The sequence below is a fragment of the Amia ocellicauda genome, chromosome 23, assembly GCF_036373705.1.
Source record: "Amia ocellicauda isolate fAmiCal2 chromosome 23, fAmiCal2.hap1, whole genome shotgun sequence".
In the NCBI taxonomy this organism is placed as follows: Eukaryota; Metazoa; Chordata; class Actinopteri; order Amiiformes; family Amiidae; genus Amia; species Amia ocellicauda.
Window position 1 is genome coordinate 18,860,136 of NC_089872.1, and position 24,888 is coordinate 18,885,023.

Here is a 24,888-nt window from a genome sequence, read left to right on the forward strand (position 1 = left end):
GTCTCAGCCATCTCTCTCTGAAAAAAGTAAAAGAAAGTGCGGGAACTGATTCAACTTGTACCAAAGTGTAATGGTCTTTTCTATTCATGAGGCCTGCCAACTGAGAATAATTAACCTTTATGGTAAGAACATTTTAATTACTAAGTGAGTTTACTTATTGTTGGTACATTTGTTCTCTGGAGTCATTGAATGTGGCTGCTTGTGAAAAGCACTCAGGACGACAAGGGTCCTTCATTTTTAGCTCATGAGCCACATATATACACCATACACCAGTCCAAGTGACTGCTGCTTCTCACCTTCATCTCCTCACTCCTCTCTGGCTGTTTCCCCTCTGCTTTTAAACAAGCTGCTGTCATCCCACTCCTCAAGAAACCAACCGTTGACCCCACCTCTCCTCAGATCTACCGCCCTGTCTCCCTACTCCCCTTCTTCTCAAAGACCCTACAGCGTGCTGTCCACCGTCAACTCTCTGCATTTCTCAGCAACCAGACCTATCAAGTGACATGGCAAGATTCCTCATCTACCCCCCAACCTCTCCTCACAGGCGTACCCCAAGGCACTGTCCTGGGCCCCCTCCTGTTCTCTCTCTACACTCGCTCCCTGGGCCCCCTCATCGCATCCCATTGTTTCTCTTACCATTTTTATGCAGATGATGCCCAGATCTTCCTGTCTTTTCCCTCATCCGACACTCATCCCCTCTCGCATCTCTTCCTGCTTGTCTGCTATCTCAGCCTGGATGCACTCACACCACCTCAAGCTCAACCTCTCCAAATCGGACCTCCTCTTTTTTGCCCACTCTTCCTCACCTGCTGATCTCTCCATCTCAATCCCCTTGGAAATTACAACACTCCCTCCCTCTTCTTCTGCTAAAAATCTAGGAGTCACGCTCAATCCTGCTCTCCTACTCCCAGCACATCCCCACGCTGACACGCACCTGTAGATTCTTCCTGAGCAACATACACCAAATCCGTCCCTTCCTCACCGACTACTCGACTCAGCTGCTCGTCCAGTCCCTGGTCCTCTCCCGCCTGGACTACTGCAACTCCCTCCAGGCCGGCCTGCCTGCAACACCTACCCGCCGCTTCAGCTCATCCAGAACTCTGCGGCTCGTCTGGTGTCTCTCTGCCCCGATTCACACACGCTACTCCACTGCTCCGCTCCCTCCACTGGCTCCCGATACCGGCACGCATTCAGTTCAATACTTTGACCCTCACCTACCGCTGTCTCACCGCACTGCACCAAGATACCTTCAGACACTCGTCTCTCCATACATCCCCTCCAGACCACTGCGGTCTTCCAGTGCCAGAAGACTAACTCTGCCTCCTCTCCACTCTCCTTCCTCCAGAGCCGCTCCTTCTCATCCCTGGACCCTAAGTGGTGGAACGACCTTCCCACCGAAGTCAAAACAGTCCCAGTCCCTGAGTCCCTGACCTCCTTCTTTTCAGACAGTACTTGCGCTTATGTTTTGTAAGTCGCCCTGGACAAGGGCGTCTGCTAAGAAATAAATAATAATAGATTAAAATAAATAAGTAAATGCATGGATTTGGGACATGATATGACATATGATGTTCAATCTGTACCATAATTGACACTAGAAAGAGAAACATTAATTGATTAATCCAGAAAGCACTTGAGATTGCTGTGCTTCTGATGCCTGTACCATGAATCGAATGTGTTCACAAATTACAGGATAATAATCCCAGCAAAGAGTTGTGTCTATATGTTTTTTAATTATGTATTATGTGGGGGGGGGGGGCTTTATTTACACAAGGTCTGAAGAATGAAGGTGCTCGCTGATATATCTCATGAAAGAGCCTAACTCTTAAGTCTACAAAGTACATAATTCCATGTGTTTTGCTATTAATGTCATTATTTGGTGATGAAAGTCATATGGCACTGTTCAGAATGGCTTTAACCCAGAAGGAATTAACATGGCTGTACGTCTTGGACCTGTTTAAGGAGGTTTATAAGTTTTGAGGTAATCAGGATTTGATGGGATCGCGTTGGCTTAAAAGGATCAGTTAGCATGCAAGGAATAAGCTGTTCTTACTCTCTCATATTTTACAATATTATATCGCTGAGCTTTAGCATTCACAGTAACTATTGGAGCACTTACATCCAAACATATGTGTTATTAATAAAAAATACAAAATATTATCCTCGTTAATCAACATCTTAAAATCAAAATAAACCCAATATCAGAGCTTGCATTACAAATAAATACATATTTGAAAATCAAATGGTTAAAAATAAATGTAGAAAATCGTACAATGAAGCCGAAAGTAAAACATATTTTTTTCAATATATTCTCCGAGACATCCCATGCTCCGTGTGCGTGCTTTGTTTATGCGGGAGGCTTAGTGCTTTTGTTCCTGACTGTGCGTATTTTCATCACAGAGCCCAGGTTATTGTGCCTCAGTTTGGTTTTTTAAGGTCCTTTATTCTGCTCGGCCAGTAAGAGGATTTGGGGATTTCGTTTTCCTTGGACTCCTTCCCAAAAGCGGCATAAATGTATTGTAATACTTGCTTAAATTTATAATCAGATTATAGCAGAATGACTGTTACATTTGCAGATATCCACCCCTGCTACTCACGGAGACTTTTTGTGGGCAGCGGTTATGCACCACTAATCCCAAACAGTAGCACTTTTTAACTTTTAGCTGCTTAGGTTTTTCGTGTTTGCTCATAGCTAATTAAAATTCTTCCCCAAGGAGCTTGGCTCACAGAGGTTGACCTGCCTCACGATGCACGGCGCTGGCAATCGCACTGAATCAGGGCAGCGCCGGGCATGTGACAAATATTTGGTGATCACTTTCGACAGTGCGGGCCTCTAATGACCGGCTAGCACGCAAGGGGATCGTTGACCTCTCCTCTGTATTAGCCGGGTTTGCATGCGAGAGGCCTGGGCCGGAGCCAGAGGAACGAGTGATAAGGGCCTTTTTAACTTTCTCAGAATGTCTCCTTTTCAGTTCGTGGAACACAGCTTTAATGTTCATCATTCGGGAAATATACCTTTGGACAGAACGGCAGGACTTTAGGTTAAGCCCCGGCCGAACATTAGTAACACGAACATGGTCTGTAAGTGACCCGTTTCCTATATTGTGGAAATCCTTCGCTGCATTAAAAACAAGTAATAATGGCACCGACTGCTTTGGAGCTGGTTACTGATAAAGCAGTGAAGCAGAACAAACATTATTTTTGTTGTCGTTCTTGTAAATATTAAATTATGTACTCAACTGCCACTCCCCTTGCTGCTAACTTTTACAATTTGAATATGAAATTTAGGTGCATACTATAAATAAAATAAATTGTTCTAGTTGTTTTTAACTTGCAACATTTCCAGACATGCTTCAAAAGAGTGCCTGGAGACATCCCTCGCACCCCTAAGGACCCCCTGCTGTAATTTCTTGACACACTGGGGGTGCAATGAAGGGTTGATACATGTTGAAACATGTGGCTTCGAGTCCAGCCATGCCACTCTGCCCAGGGGTGGCTGGGGGGTCTCTTCCTCTGTGTTCAGCATCCCGATTTCACTGGCAATTGCACTGACTAATAGACGTCACTTTAGATTGACTGAAAGACTGTCAGGTGATTTACAGCAAGTCGTGCGGAAAACGCACTTAAAAAGGTCCAGTTGTGTAGAAGCAAAGGTGCGGATGCAGGAAGATACTAATGAGAGCTGGAAATAAACAAACAATGTCTGTTATAATAATGTATATTGCTAAGATGTGTCTTTTGTTCACACTGGGAAAATGTGTTAAATGTTTCAGATATAAGCCCAATAGGAATTGTCTTGGCATGTGGTAATAATGTATTCATATTATATCTAGAAACACTTGCAAGATGCATTTGCATTTGTATAGCTTGAGTATTCATCCACTACGGCTCACATTTCCTCTTCCAGTTGTGACCATCTGCTCACACAGCGTTCCACGTGTCAGTCATTAATCGCCAAGTCAAACACGGCCTTCAAACGCCTAAATGTTTTCCTTTCTCAGCTCTTGCTTCATTTCAGTCCTTACACATTGCAACCCCCCTGGCAGAAATACCAACTTTCATTCTCCACATTGTAGCCCAGGTCTGTGCAGTCCTCTGCAACGCATCTCTCTGCACGGCTCATTCAAGAGCATTACTCTTCGAGTCCTGCAGATGGTGCAATGCGGTCGGGAACAGGTTACATCACCTCCGTCTGTGGAGCTTCAGACTTTTACTGCCCGTGTTTTGGTTTTGGTTTCCCGTTAGCTTCTGCGATGGACCCAGGAATTTGTTTCCAGTGGTTATACCCTGAGTTTGTACCCTTGGCGGCCGAATGATGTGGTGTTGTCCTCCAGGGGCGTACTAGAGCCCACGTGGTCGCACAATAGCTCTTCTCATTCCCAAAGAGTTACCTGTAGGCAGTGCTGAGTCAGTGCAGGTGACGAGTGAGATCCCTTGACCGCCATTTGAAAGCCTGTCTTTCCTGTCATGTTTATGGCCAGGAATGTCCTGTAGGCAATGTGCATTTTCCTCTGCGCAGACAGATGTTGATTTATCAGGGCTGAGCTGACATGGGGCCGGGCTTTTGTGCTGCCTTGGTGATTCAACAGCCACAAACACACAAACGGAGAGAAACGCAACAGTGCTGGACCTAACAGGTGTCGTGGGGGCAGTGTCACCCACGTGCCGCTCCGCTTTAGCTTGAGACACCCCAGACTCTCTACATTTGGGGGCTACTAGTAGTATAAAACCAGTAGTGATAGTATTAAGGATGGAGGTTGACTTATTTCTTGTGCAGGAAGGTGGCGGTGGTCAGAAATCATAACTCAAGATTTCCTGTGTCTGATCAATCAAAAAGGCCCAAACTACGAATTTAAACAATTTTCTGTGTGGTAATAAAAGAAGTGGAGGCACATTTGGCTTCCAGATGGTCCAGAGGGCGGCTGAATACACAGTGCCACAGTAGGGCAAAGTTCACACAGTGCATGCCACGGGACGAGCGATGGGGCCTTCGTGCATCATTGACGAGGAATTCTAGAGAAAGACCCAGACAGTGGATAAGGTCACTACAGCTAAACCGCAGGTCATTTTTTCAAGAAAGCAAATAGCGATAGTTTGGTGAATCTTTCCTCGAGTTTACATCTTGTGTTTCCTTTACCTCCACGTACATCCAACTGCTTTTGACCCATTGAAGGACTTACTCCTTTGTTTCCAGACAGGAAAATTAAATACTTCCACTTTTAACAGGGAGGTCTAATCTTAGATATTATTATTGATACAGGTGTACATTCTCAATTTCTTGAGCACACAAGGAGTATAGTTGTATCTTTATTTTATTGTGTGTGTATATATATATATATATACACTCACCTAAAGGATTATTAGGAACACCTGTTCAATTTCTGATTAATGCAATTATCTAACCAACCAATCACATGGCAGTTGCTTCAATGCATTTAGGGGTGTGGTCCTGGTCAAGACAATCTCCTGAACTCCAAACTGAATGTCTGAATGGGAAAGAAAGGTGATTTAAGCAATTTTGAGTGTGGAATGGTTGTTGGTGCCAGACGGGCCGGTCTGAGTATTTCACAATCTGCTCAGTTACTGGGATTTTCACGCACAACCAATTCTAGGGTTTACAAAGAATGGTGTGAAAAGGGAAAAACATCCAGTATGCGGCAGTCCTGTGGGCGAAAATGCCCTGTTGATGCTAGAGGTCAGAGGAGAATGGGCCGACTGATTCAAGCTGATAGAAGAGCAACTTTGACTGAAATAACCACTCGTTACAACCGAGGTATGCAGCAAAGCATTTGTGAAGCCACAACACGTACAACCTTGAGGCGGATGGGCTACAACAGCAGAAGACCCCACCGGGTACCACTCATCTCCACTACAAATAGGAAAAAGAGGCTACAATTTGCACAAGCTCACCAAAATTGGACAGTTGAAGACTGGAAAAATGTTGCCTGGTCTGATGAGTCTCGATTTCTGTTGAGACATTCAGATGGTAGAGTCAGAATTTGGCGTAAACAGAATGAGAACATGGATCCATCATGCCTTGTTACCACTGTGCAGGCTGGTGGTGGTGGTGTAATGGTGTGGGGGATGTTTTCTTGGCACACTTTAGGCCCCTTAGTGCCAATTGGGCATCGTTTAAATGCCACGGCCTACCTGAGCATTGTTTCTGACCATGTCCATCCCTTTATGACCACCATGTACCCATCCTCTGATGGCTACTTCCAGCAGGATAATGCACCATGTCACAAAGGTCGAATCATTTCAAATTGGTTTCTTGAACATGACAATGAGTTCACTGTACTAAACTGGCCCCCACAGTCACCAGATCTCAACCCAATAGAGCATCTTTGGGATGTGGCGGAACGGGAGCTTCGTGCCCTGGATGTGCATCCCACAAATCTCCATCAACTGCAAGATGCTATCCTATCAATATGGGCCAACATTTCTAAAGAATGCTTTCAGCACCTTGTTGAATCAATGCCACGTAGAATTAAGGCAGTTCTGAAGGCGAAAGGGGGTCAAACACAGTATTAGTATGGTGTTCCTAATAATCCTTTAGGTGAGTGTATATATATATATATATATATATATATATATATATATATATATATATATATAATTGAATATAAATAAATGTTTAATTTAAATTAACACTTAAAAAAATTGTATATGTTTTATACAAATGTAATTGATCTGAAATGAAATCAGATATAAGATTGGGCCATTATATTTTGGGATAGCACTCTACACATTAATTATTTGTGGTAAATTCTACTTTTATGTTTGAGTTTGGTTGACTTACTCCACAACTCTCTGAAACACGTGTTAGTTTTTGTTGTTGTTGTAAAATATATCTGATCATGAACAAAATGCGTAATATACTCCATATCACAGAGTACACCGCCGTTTAACGCAAATAGCAAGGAGACAAACTGAGTGAACTTCTAATTTAAACAGGATTTGTCAGCGTGGTTTCTATGCAGCAGGGGGCGCTGTTTCTGCAGTTTTCTGTCTTTAACTCGCTCTTCTTAGAAAATTATGTATGTGATAAAAACGATTGACAGAAATGTGGTAAAGAACAGACAAGCATGGTACCACTAACACTAAGAAACACAACACAATAACCTTCTTGAAAATACATGTTGAAAATGTACCTAACAGAATATCTGTGACTGTTAGCTATGGTAGAGTTATTAGGAATAGTTTGCATGAACATATATACTGCCTAAATCCTCTGTTATCATGTGTTTATTAAATATACTTATGCTTGATCCAGATTTGCTTTAACCGCCGCCACACACTTTATTGCAGCTGTATTCCTGACGCTGGACACGTTGGCAGCTCAGCGCCAGGCGTGGATCTCGGTGGCCGCGGTGTTTAATGTGTGGCTGCTGCCCCAGCTGTGATAAGAATTTGGTGGAAGAAAAGAAACATTCCTAACAGCTGGAGGGAGATGTACGTGCCACTGGCGGCAGGCTCCCCGGCCCATGTGTTAATCCCTGAGAAGCAGCACATCTGAGGTCAGGCTGCTGGGGGAGCGCATTGTCCGAATTCCTTCCTGAGAGCAGCCCTCCCACCGGGACGCTTCACCCCCCGAGTGATTGGCAGGTAGAGTAGGACAGCAATGTACTGACCTCAACACCTCGGATTACACTCTGACTTGCACTTGCTGGACATACTGTACGTTTAACTGAAGTCTGCTTCCATTTCGATTCGACTGCAACTTTAAAATCTGGTTCTGAATCTGGTTCTTTAACAGTGGAAGTGGAATTTAATGCACAGAGTTAAAAAAGAGGCAGAGCAAGAGAGATTGTAAGATAAAGGCCCTATCAGGCCCAGGGAAAGCCAGCAAGTTCTGGGAATAGAGCATGGACAATTGCTTTAGAATTGAATGTATTTAATTAATTTAGTGTAGAATTGAGAACAAGGGCAGTGATGTTCAGACTGTACAATGCACTAGTTAGAGCTCATCTGGATACTGTGGACAGTTCTGGGCTCCACACTTCAAGAAAGATATCGCTGCTCTAGAGGCAGTTCAGAGGAGAGCAACCAGACTTATTCCAGGTCTGAAGGGAATGTCCTACTGAGAGACTGAGGACCTGAACCTTTTCACCCTGGAACAGAGGAGACTACGTGGGGACTTGATCCAAGTCTTCAAAATCATGAAAGGCATCGACCACATCAAACCAGAGGAGCTTTTCCAGATCAGCAGGGACACACGCACCCGGGGACACAAATGGAAATTGGGCTTCAAGGCATTCAAGACAGAAAACAGGAGACACTTCTTCACACAGAGAGGCGTCACAATCTGAACAAACTCCCCAGCGATGTGGCTGAAGAGACAATTTGTGAACATTCAAAAACAGACTGGATAGGATCCTTGGATCACTTAGTTATTAATGGACACCAAACGAGCACGATGGGGCGAATGGCCTCCTCTCGATTGGACACTGTCTTATGTTCTTATGATTGCCAGCTGGTGATCCATAACACTTGCCTTCCAGCTTCCCTGTAAAGTAGAATCAAACATAAAGGGGGGGAAAAGCAGCTGCTTGTGAACTTTTCACGACCAACCTTTATTAGGTTTGTCTTGTCTTCGATGGTCCTTTACTACTGTTTACAGACATCTCCAGTTACAGGAGAGAGACCATAAAACTCAATCCCATTCTTCCAGCATCACACTTCAGTCGAGTTTTGTACACTGTATCTGAAAATGTCCACAACATGAGAAGACCGCAGTGTTGCCAGCAGATGTTCTCCAGCAGACTATTGAGACAAAGAATTGACGGAGCTTACCACACCAAAAGCTCGTACACTGATTTAAACACATGAAAATGCCTTTCTCAAGTTTTTTATCTTCTTGGAAGGAATGTCTGAACTTCCCCCCTTCCCGAGTTGATTTATTTTAATCCTTATTTGTTTTATGAATTTGGGGAGCGTTTCCTCTCACGCACAGCGACGTCGTGTCAAGGATTGTTTCTCTACATTGTTTGACTTTATCTGTGACGAGGAGCCCCTAACCTTCATTAAAGTTCACATTTTCCCTTAAACAGACCATTAAACAAATGGTCAGCAGCTGTTGTGTCCTATACTTGGCTTAACCATCTACGGTCTAAGTTGCTTGAAATCTCAGGCAGATGTGATTGTTGACACGATGACAGCGTACAGGAGAAGTCAGGGACACCGAAAGCCTCCCGAAATCAGGGGAGGGGGTCCCTACCTTAAAAGGTGGAAAGCAAAGACAGTTTTTCCCTAATTGCAGGAATGTGTCCAACCCAAAAAACATTACAGAGTGGAAAGTGATTAACAGTTGAGATTAACAGGTCTGAGGTACGGCGTATACCTCCGCCTTACACAAACATTATCTTCTTTCTTTTCTTCCCCAGGGGTGCATAATACAGCAAACCGTTTAGAAAATGTTCACTGAGGGAGAGGTTAATTCCCCGGTCTCGTAGGAGTAACACTCGGACAGAAAATGACTTCAATCCATCATCTAGTGCACTTCCCCTTCCCTGGGAAACATCTCAGCCCATTAAACTGCACATGTAATGAGCTGAAGTATCTGGTTATGGTCACAGATTCATGACATCAGTAACATGATTTGGCTATGATTTGAAAAAGCAAAACATCATATTGTGGCAAACTACATTTCTCTCTCCTTTTCTTCCTGCGTGTTTGTGAGGATTTGTTTTCCTTCCTCTCCTCTCCCAGCTTCTCCTCTGTGACTTCGGAAAGCTGAGACGGCCAAGTCGGACGTGTCACCCAGCCTGCATTTGGATCATCTGTATGTGGACACGTCTGTCCCGCTGCCCGAGCAATGAAGCCCGACTCCGACTCACATGGTGAGAAAATATCACCGATATTTCCTCAGATACTTTAAATACTAGTATTATTCTGACTTTTATAATCTCTTCCCTGGTACGGAGAATTCAAATAAGTTCCTGCTTAGTGGACGGGAACTTCAGCGGTCTGTTTGAACTCATGGCACTAAAAAGCCGAAGCTTCGGCTTTTTAGTGCCATGAGTTCAAACAGACCGCTGCACACAAATTAGATTGTGTGCATCCGAAGTTTATATCACTCCGATTTTAGTCACACAATAAAAACATCGTTCCGGCCCGGATTGATTCGATCGCCTTTGCTCTATTTCTGGCTCTGAGCGATAATCTCGGAAGGATATTAGAGAAGGATGTTTATAAGGCCTGCGTCGGAACCGGCTTCCTCTTTTCCAGTGTCTTTTTGTTGTTTGCTGTGAGACGCTCGCGCTGTGGCCCTGGCCTCCACACGGGACTCTGGTCCCTATGGCAGCACGAGGCACTAACAGTCAACAGAGCGGCCTGTTCGCTCTCACTGCAGCCGGCCGCCCCCCCTCTCTGCATATTGTCTACATGTCCTCCTCATGACTCTATAGAGGCTGATAATTTATCTCCCCAGAGTATCAGGAAGTAGATACTTACTTAGTCAGCACGTTGTGGACACTGAACGAGCCCATGTGTGGATGCCTATGTGCTCTAACAACATTACTGTTATCCTTCCCATATTATAATTATTATTATCATTGCTGTAGATATTAAATTAATGTATTATGTCAAATAAGCAAATAAATCTAATCCTGCAGGGGTGTCAGACTCCAGTCCTGAGTGTCTGCAGTGTCTGCTGGGTTTTGTTCCAGCCCAGCTCTTAGCACCATAATTGCTCCAATTAAACAATTAACTGGACTAATTGAATACTTCTCTGCAGACTCTGACATGTTCTGTGGGTTCAATATTTTGAGTCATCGATTAATTGTCAGATATCAGCTATACAATTAAAACATGAGAGTTGTATATAAGCATACCTGAGTAAATACTGGCATTAATTCAGTAATTGGGAGAGCCTGTTGCAACTGCGTCTCCCCAGGACTGGACTCTGACACCCCTGCAATACTGAAAGTCTGTAGATGCAGAACTTCATGTTGACTGTGAGATAATGAATATAACCTACAGAACAATACTTGGACAAATAAATGAACCAGAAATGCATTGATCAGTGATTTTTAATATTGAATAATATTGAATAATAAGCATTGTAGTGCTGTTGGAGATGCTTCAGACTCCCTGAAGGTAATTATCCGGACATCTTTAAGACATTGAGACAATTAGGAACATAATACTCATTTTCAAATGACTGTATGTCCAGCCCAGGTCCCGTTCCACATCTGGAATAGCTACGGTTGTTCCTCTCCGGTGCTATAAATGCCTCGCTGTACCTTCAGAGAGCAGCAAACACAAGAAGCCTTTATTGTCTGAAAGATGCTTGTGTGGCCACATGTCTGAAAGCAAAACAGAAGGAAATATTTTATTAAACTTTCCAAGCTTTAGCTTAACCTTGTCCAATCTGTGAACTGTGGGTTTAGAATATTATACCTTAAGTACGAGACACTGGTCTTATTATTCTGCACTTTCTTTGAGCTGGGGTGGAAAAAAACAACCCATAGCTTTCCATGCTTTCTTTGGCAATTAGGGCTTTCAGGGAGTGCTTATTCATCAGAAACCTGACAGTTTTACCTTATCCCAGGAAAGAGGAGAGTTGTTTCTCTTACTGTCCCCATTTGAAACTTATATGCAGGCACCGGTTACAAAGAACACATGAAAAAGTTCCTTTCATTGCAGTCGAATGAATCGGTATATCAAAACAGGGTTTACATCTGCAGTAAAAGCTTATGGGAGAGAGAAACTCAGCTGTCCAATGCTGCGTGGGTGTGACTAGCTTCTCGCAATGGCTGAACACGCATATCTGTGAATATGTTGACAGGCTACAATTACATTGCATTTCTAAAGCATGAGATCTGTGTCGGAGCTGTATAACTAAGACACGGCTGATAAAAGGTGCATCACGAGGAGATGGCGTCTCAAACCTGTCGCCTCCTGCATTTTCCTCAAACGACGGACCTATATTGTTTTTTTTGTAATCGTATCCAGTGTGGATCTCTGAAGGAAGCATTTTTTCAACTATTATTCTTCAATCACAGCTGAACTTTGACTAAAAACATATGATTTACCAACTTAAATCTGTATTACTAACAAATTAGGGAAATATACATAAATAAAAGGGCAATATGTCATATGTATGGTTATATCTAAACATGTATGGCTTTAAAAATGGACCTGGATGTTTGTCTATTCCTGGAACCATTAATGGTCTGAGGAAATCATCCATCCAATGAGATAAAAGTCCGGCAGACATGACATGAGCACAGTCCCAGTTCTGCCAACGGACAGAAAATATTCTAACTCATGTTTAGCTGTTTAGTAAGTGAATCTGGAGAATGGCAGGGCTCTGAGGATAAACATACATTATTAATCTGGTTAAACTGATCACAGGAAGTCATTGCTCTCATCCTGACGTACTTCTGCTTTGTACACTTGCTTTGAAACGTGTTCAGGGTGTATCAGATCAGTTTTCTACTTTCATAGAAAAGAAAACATCTTATCTGTGTTACAAAAGGATTAATGCCACTACCTCTCTGCGTAGCAGTATAAAAATAAACATTTTTTAAAAGTATGAATCACATGTATTTCTTGTGGTTTTGCTATTATCGTTGCTTTTTATTCACAGAATAGCATGAATACCTCGCTTATTCATATTCTAGGGTCTACTGGCTGTTCTGCTTTCTTCTAAAGGTAGCTGATTGGTCGGTTCAGGTTTCACACACGGGTCTCTCTGAATCCAGGGTCAGTCGGCCGGTCCATGCTGCACTGAGGTCCCCCGGGGTCGAAAGGTCAAGCTGTTCCCCGCAACGATCATCAAAGCTCGAAAGTCAAAAAGGGTCATTTTCTCCCGCGCTATAAAAAGAATAGCTCCAACACGGTTTTTTTGTTCTTCCTCTGGGAATTTTTCGACGACTTTGGCAAAACCTGCAATTATCTAAATAAAAACTGACCACCTCACAAGAGTCTTTCAGCTTGAAATAGTTACAAACAGGCTAAAAAACCAAAAGCAAACATTGTTTCCACAGTTTGTTTGGTTCCAGAAAAGGAAAGATGATTTGATCTAATTTCAGTGTCTAAAATGGTTTCATGTGTTTTTGTATGTATGTTTGTATGTTTCCATACTGTTATCCATACATGAACACCTGGCTTCTCAAGTTACTCCAGTCTAATTGGTGATTTATAACCATTTTCCATGTTAAAGTTTAGAAATTACCTCCATCTGTTCTCTCGGAATGCTTCAGAAGTCAAGTTTTCCTTTTTTGTCCCATGAAAACAAGTTTATACATGTCGACGATGCATTTATAATCAAAACTTTCAACGTTTTATATTGTGATTAGAAAGGTTGCTCTCTTGAGCGAGTTTTCATGTTTGGCAATTTGAAGAAATGATGAATATTTCAGCTCAGTTCAGTCAATATTGCGACAGGAAACGAAGTCTGTGTTTTGTGTTCTAGTTTCCGATGGGAAGCACAGAAGGGAAAAGACAGTCTTGTAAACATGTTTGAGTTGGTAATAACATTCAGATCACTAAGATAGACTTCCACATACTTGGCTCAGTCCTTTGTTAACCTTCTCAGTAAAGTGTGCGAACCTAAAGTTATCCCTTTGACAGACATGTCTCCATCGAAGGCGTGATTAACGACGATTAAATTGTGTGTTTGGCGTAGGTGCACAGCTTGGAGCCGGCTGGGGTTGAGGTTCTGGCTATTGTTACATCCACAGCGGAGGCAGGGAGGTAGGGATCTGGATGCTGTAATGGGGTGGCACTGCTAGGTACTGCAGGGCAGTTCATATTGTCAGGTTGGCGCCGTTTCTCTGAACTATAGTAACCAAACTGACTCCCTTCGAACAATACACTGGGGTTGAGTTTCAGAGGAAAGCAGTGAATCATCAGCCTGTGCTTTTCTGTTAACGGGTGAAGACACTGACTCACCAATCCGTTTTTATAAATATTATCACAGCATTTCCATCTGCAGTGAATGTAGGATAGATAGATATTAAATATTTACATTAATATGAAATTCTCAGTTAGTCTGTCACACTCAGCTTCAACTCTCTCTGCCTGCCTGTACCACCCAAATAATTATTCTCTGGTGAATATATAAGATGATTCGAGTTTTTCACCCCATTAACCAGAAAACCTTTCAACCTGTCTTGATTTACTAATGTAAAACTAGTGCGTGACTTTGAATTGCTAAAGGGGGTCCTGGGCCGATATTTGGGATGTTTAGCCCCTGACTCCGAGGCTGTGGATTTCGTGTGTTCATGACAGAAACCAGCTTACAAGAGCCCCGCTGGTTAAGTACATAAGTTATAAATCAGCAAAGCAATAGCGACTCTTATGACCTCCTAACCCCGCCCAGAGCACAGCGCCTTCGTTGATTTATGAGCGCACGGGAACACTTGAGCTTCAGCACAGTTTCTGCGGTGTCTATGGACAAGTCACATGACTGGTCTGTCTGAAATGGACGGTCCAACCCGGCCAGGCTATTGCTGTTGATGGCAGCACGTGGGAATGCCAGGAATGTGAAAGCCAGGGAAGACAAAAAAAGCTAGGACAGGAATTTGCCCAGTCTTCAGAATTTTGTACAGCGATCTCAAAGGTTCTAGAATCACGCAGAAGGTGGAAGAGTAAAAAACAAACAAATGTACGCATCATACATAGCTGAACAATCACGCCACATGTATGTTTCAGGACCAATGCCAAACTATGTGGTAAACCAGTCCCTTTTGCTCCACATTGATTGCATTTTAAACACATTTCGTCTTGGAAATTAGGAGCAGTGTGATATACAACGTAAGAACGTTTTTTATTATGTCCGCAAAACAATTGTAAATATGTAAAATTGACTTATATCCTGGTGGTGAGATGGTTGTCATAAATATTATATTATAATCGTTCAGTGGCTCTTTTATACATATTTTCTTTTCAGAGAGAGAAGCAAGTAAGCATTTTCCTTTTAAAAAACTGATCTAGTTAAACATACAGAGGAGAAAGCGAACCAATAACAGATTATGAAAAAAGCAAAACAAATACAGGGTGTTTTTCAGAGGGAGAAAGATAAGTAATTGCCAGGTAATCTGTAAACCACTTAATAAACTCATTTTGAGGGGATCATATGAACCTATTGAACCTTTAAAAATATAACTGAACAAGAAGAACAATCAGGTTTTTAAATATTGTTTCACAAACCAACTTCCTATCTTCCCCCTGTTGGAAACAACAGTGCAAAATCCTGAAAAAGCAGTTTGACAAACCTCTGCACACAGTTACAATAGTACCACATTCAACGTACATCTATTGCTGGCATAGGCACTGAATACACAGACCGCAAAATTACTTCCAAAATTTAATCTTTCCAACATAAAAGGCACTTGTCTATGAGAAACAATGTCTGTGTTATGTGTAGTTATTTGGCACCTTTTGGCATCAGGTTTTGTGACGGAAATCCAAAATTCCGTAAGCATAAACTACGGAAATACGCCAATAAAATCCGTATGCAAAAATGTATATGCAAATGAACAGTCGTGCTTTCTACTTCAATTCCCAGAGCAATGCAAAGTCGGCATGCTATTCATAGGATCTTTCTTTTCTTCTTTTATAGTTTTCCTTTTTTTGTCAACCCATGATGAATCCACTACTTGCTCTACATCTTTGGTTTGTCCATGACATTTAGAACCTCATCCAAAATGGACGGTCCTAAATCGAGTTCGAGTGACAGAAGAGAGCCGGTCATGTCTGACATGGACTCTTCCAAGATGCTTTTCCCCTTCATGAGTTCAAGTTCATAGTCACAGATGAGATTGTCCTCCACACTGTTGCCTTTCAACCAGTCATTGTAATGTCCGGTGAAATTCGTCGAATGATGAAGTTTTCCGTTGCCGTTCACATAACCGGGAGTTGAGTTTTTAAATCCATTATCGTTCATATGTATCTTGCCATTTTCAAACTGCTTCTTTTTCTCTATTTCCTTTGGCATGTCAAAAGACAGGATCGATTTCTTGGTGGTCTTCTTGGTGGGGCTGGGTTTCGGATTAAAAATATCCATGGAGAGGAGGAAGCTGTTTCTCTGTGTCTCCTCAGAGCCGAGTGCTGGTTCAATCACAGGGTCTAAGGGCTCGGGGTTGGTGGGAAAGGTCACGGCGGACAGCAGGGGGAGAGTGAGAGCCTGTGAACCTCCAATCGTTGGGAGAGAAATGGCGTTTTTCAACACCGGTGACGGAGTCTCTGCAAAAGTGGCATCACAGGTGCTGTTTGCCCTGAAGAACTCATTGCACGCCACGTACTGCGGTGACACCTGCTCCTCTTTACCGGGAAGGAGGTCGTACTTCCCCTGTAGGAATGACATATCTCCAAAAGCATCCTGCTCCCCACCCTTGCCGATGTGAATGGTGTGGCGAAAGTCTCCCAGTGGAGGGCTGATCAGATCGGGAGACAAGATATCCCTCAGCTTGCACTTCTTCCCCTTCTTGCTGTTGGCTGCCTTCAGATAGATGGGCGTCTTGGCCGGCATCGTCGATATAGAGAAGTAGAGAGAAAATATCAGAGAAAAGTTGTCCAGCAAACGTGGACTGTGGGTAGATCCTCACGCGAAGGTCCTCAGTGTTGGCTGTGATGTCACATTCTCACTGCCCGGTGCGTCTGGCGTCTTCGTCTGGACAGTTGTGCCCCACCTTTCACGTTCTTCAGCAGCAATTGTATCCTCTGAAGAACTGTCCCATCAGGCCTACAGCTCACGAACACAGGGATGCCTAGTTGGGATTAGACAGAAAAATTTAAATTAAAACAAAGTAGGAATTGTACCAACTCTTCCCCCTTCAGCCTGGCTTAAAAATGGCTACACAACACGACTGCAGTCAGATACTCTTAACCAATTCATTTTATTTAAACTAAAATTTGTTTCCACACCTCTATCACTTCAGTCTACTGACGCTAGCTGCTCAGATATGTGTCTCCTGGTGCTGTCGGACCCAGGACGATGTGTGTGTGTGTCTACCTGCATCCAGCTTACGAGACTCTCGCTGAGGGGTTGTTGGTATGGGAAAGAACACGGGCAGTTTAGTTTAGTTTGGAAAGTCACAGAAAGTAGAACAGTAAGCTTTTTCAACGAAGGCTTGTCAAGAGAAGTATAAAAATACCACCATTTAAGACTCACTTTTTTTTTCCAGAGACAAACTTGCACATTGGGCAAGGATCCTAGCAGAGTTTTTGAACAGGGATGCCTTTGTTCCTTGAATTACCATGTTGTGTTAATAGAATACAATCAAGATGTATCAAATCTTGATGTCCAGTTGCTCTAACGGGCTTCTCTTGTAACCCAATTATACTTGTATCATGCAATACAAACTTGAGTTTGAAATAATAACTGCAAGCTGTACATATGTTTCTAGGTGCATCACAATTTACTCATATCCTTCTGTCTGTATTTTTAATCACAAACATAAATAAATACATAATACATTAAATAAAATAAAATAAACTGGTCCTGAGTAGTTGCAAAGGAATATAATCCACTCTGCTGGTATATAACCACATATTAGAAATGTCTGTTGAGCCATGAATGCAATTAAAAACAGTAACATCAGCTAAAAAGGAAATAATCAAGTGTAACAAAAAAAAAGCATAATATAATGCAACCAAAATCTGTCCTGCACTTGCATCTGACACCCCCGGATTAAAGATCTTTCTGGCATTATTTCAGTGGGTCTACTACATATGTTTGCAAAGCTTAAACTTCTCTTTCACAAGTCATAATACAAAACAGCTGAATTCCGGATTGTGCGCGGGTGTGTTGCATATTTGTACGGTTTCCTTAGAAGTGGCCTGCTACTCGCAGCCCAAGCGTGGAGAAAGTGCAAGGAGTGTGTTTCCCTTATATAGGCATATGTACTTTCAAAGGCCTTTACCCAGTGACCCACAGAGACGAAGCGCTGGGCTGTCAGAGGCGACCCGGTACGGAAACGTCTGCGTGTCTGAGTCGACCAAATATGTATCGCTGCAGAGACATGGGCATTCTTCAGATGCCAGGCTGAGGGGGTTCTAAAGTCTCTGTGATGGGCCGAGTTTCAACACTGTTGTGAACTATTTCAGTAAGAATATGTAGGTGAACGCTGCATTAATATGGACTACAGCAGGATCTGCCTGGAGAATAACTGCTACGATCCAATTAATGATTTAATACAAAATCCACAAAGATTATAAATAAGACATTCAAAATCCCCTTGATGCACAGACAACACCGGCTTGGTTTTCACAAGCATTTGACCTTGACTACATCCTGTTCATGCACAAGAATTAAAGATGCATTGGGTCTGGAGTGGAATGTGCTGACTCGATCAGGATAAAAATAGCGCCCATTTTAAAAGTGTGAGAGTGATGACTGGCTGTTAATGCGCTGAAAATCGCACTCATCTCCCTTAAGTCCGAAATAAGAGTCCTGGGGGGTATCAGAAGGCCTTTAAGAGGAATAATAGCATTTTTGGAAGGCGTGTAGTACACCACAAATATACCTGCCACTTAGCTTCTGGTACTAAATATAGGCGGTATGAGAGGGCACGGGGCATGTGCACTACAGGGGCTCAATTGGCGTGTGTTTGTGTGTGCATGTCTGTCTGTGTGTGTGTGTGTGTGTGTACGTGCGTGTGTCTGTGTATGTGTGTGTGTCTGTGGTGTGCGTGCGTGTGTGCGTGTTTTGGGGGGAGGACTGCAGTGTCGACGGGGATGCTGTCAGAATGCAAAGAAGCTGTTCTGCCGCTGAGCTGCCTGTGTTCCCGTCGACCTTGAATAAGTCACAGCTGATCGACGCTGCTGCTGGGATTGCACTTCGGATATGATGCCAAACATCACAAATTGACACATATTCCTGCTGTGCAATAATTAGGAATAAATACGTACGTGATCCTTTACAGTAGCACATGAAGCACTAAATATGCACATATGTGTATTTGTATGTATAATTATAGTTTATAATGCAATTAGTATTGTACTTATATATTTATAGCATTGACTGTTGTGTGGTTCTGCCTTAATTAAATAGCATCATTATAATTGTGCTATAATACTGTTATAAACTCACGGATTTGACATTCCTTAATTTGACGTGTGCTGAGATCCGAATTTGACATCTGAAAGACGTGTACGTTTTGAATGACTTCCAGTAATAATGCTCAGCTGAGTGCAGTCGAGTCCCTCAAAGCCAGTGTAACTGTAGATCGGATCTTAAAACCAGACATATTGGATCAATTAGGTACAATGTAAACATTTTTGAAATACTTTCAGTTTTATCTTTCATGAATATTCTTCTTACTTCTCCTACTGGGTCACAAAGGTCACCGCTAGTGCTAAGCCTTTGAAAATAAGTTCAGACCCAGAGGTCTTCGAGTAGTTTGGGCCTTGTTTTGACAGCACATGTGCAGGTCTCCAGTTCAAACAACGCTCCCACACAATTCGTCCGCGAACTGAGACTTTTCACTTTTCTTGTCTTTTGGTTTTGCCATCCCACTTTAAAGCCATGACCTTTTCTGGGCTTTCGAAGGGAACACGCTATCTACGCAGAGATCAGCAGACCAACCCATGTAATGCTGAAGCTGAGCATGAAGAGGAAACAGGGTTTGCCAAACGATTCACTCAGATAATTTTAGTCACTGGGCTCTTTGGTTCTGGTTATTGGATTTGAAGAGATGACTCGGATTGAAGCAAAGTAAATTGAAGTTCCAAGTAAACAGAAGCACTCAAGTAAGCCTGTGTTAAGAAGTGGTTACTTTGCACCAAGAATGAATCTTATTTATTGACTTATTGATGTTGTTTATTGCAAAGTGGCCTTCCACATAATAATTATTCCTTTGAAATATGTCGAATTTGGTGATCTAACCTTTTTGGAATAATAAAAAGTACTAGTTAGGGGAGTCTGTTAGAATAAATAATGTATAATGGATGTATAGATGTAATAAGTCCCTTTCTCTTATAAATCAAAAAGGTAATAAAACAAGATAAGTAAAGTAAGGACAGACCCTGCTCAGAGACATCTGTTTCTCAAGTGTCAGCTAAAGTGAACGGATAATAAACTCATAGCTGTGGAGAAAGATGGTAACCAGATGTGTTTGGACAGGTAACTAAATCGTTCCCATCTCACTATCCCAGTCATTTCGTACAGATCGTACTGCTGGTCACCTTGACAGCACACGTGAGAGTCTTTACATGGGGACAAAATAACCCAAATACTTTTAATGATATACTTGGAACTGTTCTGTTGTCCCTCTCTGTATTGTGAATCTGTTTTTCCCTTTTCAACCCCACGCACAGTGGCATTTAGATGTCTTTGCAGTAAAGCAGAGCCTACAGTAGCAATTAGTGAGCAATGGTCTCTCGCACAGACACCCTGGGGCCCAGACAGGAGAAGGTGGTTGATTTTGAGTAGAGTAGGGAACCTCCATACATTGTCCCACAAGAATGATCCATGAAGTGAATGAAGAACCAAGACTCTCAAAGGCATGAATGGGAACTCCTCAGAACCGAAAAACCCTTTCAAGTGTTTCCATCATAAACAAAAGCAGCAGCACCGTTGGCATCAAGACGCAGATATAAACGACTGGTGGCCATTTAAGGTCTTGTATGCTGCAGGAAACATAGTCCTAGCACTGTATAATCCTGGGGTTATTCTAGATCTGGTCAAACCCTCAGCTGTTGCCTCAAACAACTGTTATACCTGACCATTAGTGCCAAGTTTATAATCTACATTTGGCCGATGCTGGAGTGCAGGCTGGGCGCTGTGGTGTCTATCGACCTAATCTTCCAGTACTGTATGGGGATTTTATTGTATTATAACACTGTTATTAAAATGTAATCATCAAAATGATGGCATTAACAGTCAGAATTGAAATGCATTACCATGATGTGTATAATGTCTTCCATGGTACAATAGAAACATGTATAATATGTGTGTGTGTATGTGTGTGATGCAGCTGGTTTAAAGCCATGCCACAGAAATGCAGATCCGATGATGTCAGTCGAACACTTGCGGGTCGTTTGAGCAAAAGCATCTGTAGCGACAGTCGCGGCATCAGATCCATTCAGCCTTTTAAAGCGTTTCTTTCATTCCAGGAATAATTCAGCAGCGAGACACTGTGTGTGAGGGGTCTGTGGAATGAGCGTGCCTCTGATATCAACAGCTGTTTCGAAATTCATAATTCAATCATGGGCACAATATCTGGGTCACGGTATTAATAGGCCTGTTTAATGATACTAGATCTGCATTTCCAAGTAACGGCGACTGCCCGGTTTTTCCGTAGCAAATATATACAAATAAACAAGCATTCTGCACATCTGTATTTCATTTTCATTGATTATATTTATTTAATATTTAATTCTCCGTCTTCTATTATTCTATCTGTTTACATACACACGCATGTGTCTAAATACATTTACACCCCCCTAGTGTGCTCCTCACAGAAAAGCATTGATCGTTTTATAAACGTGCACAATAGCATACATCTTAAATCTGAGTTCAGTTATCAAGCTAGTTAATATCCTGTTTAAATCTCCATACGTTTCTTCTTCCACTCAGAAACCTTGTTGATAAATCCATAATCTTCTTACCTCATTGACTCATAAAAGGCGCCGGTCTAAGAAAGCTGTGCACTGGTTCTCAGTGAAGAGATTTTGATGAGCCTCCCCTATGCAGTAGCATGCTTTTTTAAGTCTTAACCACAGGCTGACTCTTTAGAAAATGGTTAAAGGACAGCTGGGTTCGTTTTTTTTATAGATTTGTTGCAAACTCACCAATAGACAGAAGCATCCAACACCTGTGCCAGTCTGTCAGGGGCTTCCTCCCCAGTTCAGCTGGCAGGACAGGACTTCAACTTTTTCTTCTTCCTCCACAACAAACCGGTCCAGCTCTTTCAGTAGCTGCTCGTGGTGGCGACCGAGGAACAAAATGACAGCTCTTCTTGTGCCACAAATATCTCGCTCTGTGCAAACTTTCTCCTCACAAACGCTATTGTATGCAAACGGCTCACAATGACGGGCTGCATCTGATGAATCGAGGACTGTAAAAGCTAGAGGGCAGACAGCAGACACATCCCAGGCACTCCAGCTCTGTGGGCTGGCCTCTCTCTCTCTCTCTCTCTCCCTCCCTCCCTCCCTCCCTCCCTCTCTCTCTCTCTCTCTCTGTCTGTCTCTCAGATGGTAAAAGGAGAGAGCTGAACTGAAATCCTGGCAGACAGGATTGTCCCAACACTTGAGCAGTCAAGCTGCATGTTCTCCTTCTCCCTCAGGCAATAAATCAGGTATTCCTGGACCACAACAAACAAACAAAACCAAAGCGTTGCACACATAACACAACGAGGAGCTTGCAAAACTTCCAACCTCCATAACATTTTTCTGCCAGACCATTTTGAATTGTTGAAATATTAAATAATGAATTGTTGAAAACACAGTCCCATTTCTCAGCAGCTTGACTACAGATCCAGAGAAACTGCACACTATCAGCCTGTGCTTTTAGGATTTAGACGTGTGCTCAGCTTGGTAGAGAGATTTAAGGTTATTCTTCTGCTGTCAAGATGTCTGCCTTTAGCAACCATAAAGGTGCTGCAGTGACAACATTGTTAAAGGGGAACACGTCTTTATTTCATCCTCATGACTGATGCTATTCCAGCAGATCAGGTCTCAACAAGTTCACACTCGCAGCGTCAGCAGGAGGGAGACGGGTGGCCAACTAGAGAGACCCAGTGCTTTTATATGATTATTATTACTTGGTTGCTGAGACCTTGCCACCAATTTAGCATGTATTTATATTAACTCATCTACATTAAATAACAGTCTGTATTAAATAAGGAAGGTAGACAACATATAGTGCACTTGAATTGAAGGGAGAATTGTGATTCCTATTTGTTAGAAATTAATATGAAATTACCCTACAAATGTTCTGCACGTTCTTGGCAGGAAAAATACAATAAAATAAAAATATGACATTTTAAATATTTCCTATTCATGTGAGTGTATGGAAATGCAGATATATTTCCTCTTGCTGTCTTTTTTTTATTCAATAATGATCTGGTATGTCCAGGATATTAAAACTGTAACAAACATGAACTATACCAGAGGAAATACTAACAGGGGAGAGTAGTTGTATTGAATATCTACCAGGAATGTTTTAACATGTTCCATCCACTGTCTTATCATAGTTTAAGGAAATTCAAGCATTCAAATATGAGTTACTTTTGAGATGACATATTTTCATGAGACTCTTCATTGGAAAATGTACTCTTGCTCTTTCCGACAGGACTGTAGGTTGGCACAACGGCTCCAGTCGTGTCTCTGAATAATCCCCTGTTAATCCCACACTGTCACTCTGCAGCTACTTGAGGCTTGCGCTTGTTATTACAACAAACTTTAAGGTGGGTCCGTTTCCTACCTAAGGCTGGACTTTTAAGGGAAAATTAATTCGGGTTGCTTAGACTAAAACGCAAAGCCCCCAGCTGGACCCTCTCTGTGTTTGAAGTTGATTCCTCCATTTGGCTGCCATCAAGCAGAGCGGTTTATATTTCACCCGCCTGGAAATTAATTGACTGACTCTTGTGCTGTAGCTGTGGGGTAGCGTCTTGTCAGAGAGGCAATTTCTGTTGTTTTTATCAGGACGATTCTGCGATGTATCCATTGGCAAAGTTTTCGGCCAGTGGCGAAGAATTTCTGTGTTAAATAAATGAATATTATTTAGATACTGAATGAGTTCTGCCCTGTGCATTTATATTTGGTGTGTTTGTTTAATGTGGAGGAGAAAATTAGCTTCTACTCCTATACAGATTTAATATTTTCTATTTTAAAATGAATTGTATAGTTTGCTATATAAACTGCATTAAAATGGAATCCATTTGTTGTGAAATACAGCAGCAGAATTGGAACAAGGGAGGGCAATCTGTAAGGCAGCATTTTGTTGTGAAAGAGTCTTAGACATATGCATTGCCACCCTGAACCTTAGATTCACTCGTGTTCACAGGTCACGCATGTACACATTTATATATAAGTGGTCCCGAAGAAGATATAGTGGGAGGCCATGTTTAACGGACATTCAGGTTACAAAGTTATCCTAAAAGTCTTGTTGCTCAGCCTATGATGAGACAAACCCTGTGTCACCCCTGGATAAGACTGTGTCTGTAATCTTAAAACTGCGAGCAACCTCTCTTGACATTTCACTAAAGAAGCCCAAAGCATTGCTCGCAGCTTTGACTCCAGTTGGCTTTCATTGTTTACACAGCGGTGAGTTTATATTACCTTGTTAACATGTTGAGACTGCTGGAGGGGAGGGAGGGAGGGAGGGTGGGAGAGAGAGAGAGAGAGAGAGAGAGAGAGAGAGAGAGAGAGAGACAGATAGAGAGTACTGTTGTTATAGCAGGTGCTAACACAGATCTGTCACACTAAACAGGTTCACAAAACCCACACACGAACCATTGAATGGATGTGAGCTTCATTCACTCCAGTGCTGCTGAGATCAGGACACATCGATATTGTCAATTACTCAGTCTCACCGTATCAGATTGCATTGTTGTGCTTAACGCCTTAATCACATTTAATTCAAAAGCATTTCTCTTTCTCTCTCTCTCTCTCTCTCTCTCGTAGGATATGTTGTATATCTATATATCTTTAAAAAATATGTGGTTCTAAGAGTAGGGAGGTATATTTGTCTGCACCCGTATCAGAGGTGAAGTGACATACCACAAAACAGAAGGCATGACTGGAAGTCACGGCCACCTGCCTTGCATGCTGCTATTAATCTCCTGTTCAGTCCTCTGTATGTGTGGTCACTGTTGCGCTTGACAAAACCCCAGCAGACCAAACCACTGCCCACAGATGCAACTGCACACATGCATGTATCACCTATTGTGTGGCAACTTTCGATTTATGTATAAACACACTACGTCTCTTTCTATT

The 24,888-nt window shown here is 42.4% G+C and overlaps 1 protein-coding gene across 1 annotated transcript; it reads right to left on the minus strand.

The window, feature by feature from the left end:
* Positions 1-14,754: 14,754 nt before the first annotated feature.
* On the minus strand, positions 14,755-22,053 carry cdc42ep3 (CDC42 effector protein (Rho GTPase binding) 3). The gene is made up of 2 exons (XM_066696923.1): positions 21,742-22,053; positions 14,755-16,715 (listed from the first exon to the last, which is right to left on the minus strand). The coding sequence occupies exon 2, from the start codon at positions 16,475-16,477 to the stop codon at positions 15,611-15,613; it is 867 nt and encodes a 288-aa protein (XP_066553020.1). The 5' UTR covers positions 16,478-16,715; positions 21,742-22,053; the 3' UTR covers positions 14,755-15,610.
* Between the last annotated feature and the right edge of the window lie 2,835 nt (positions 22,054-24,888).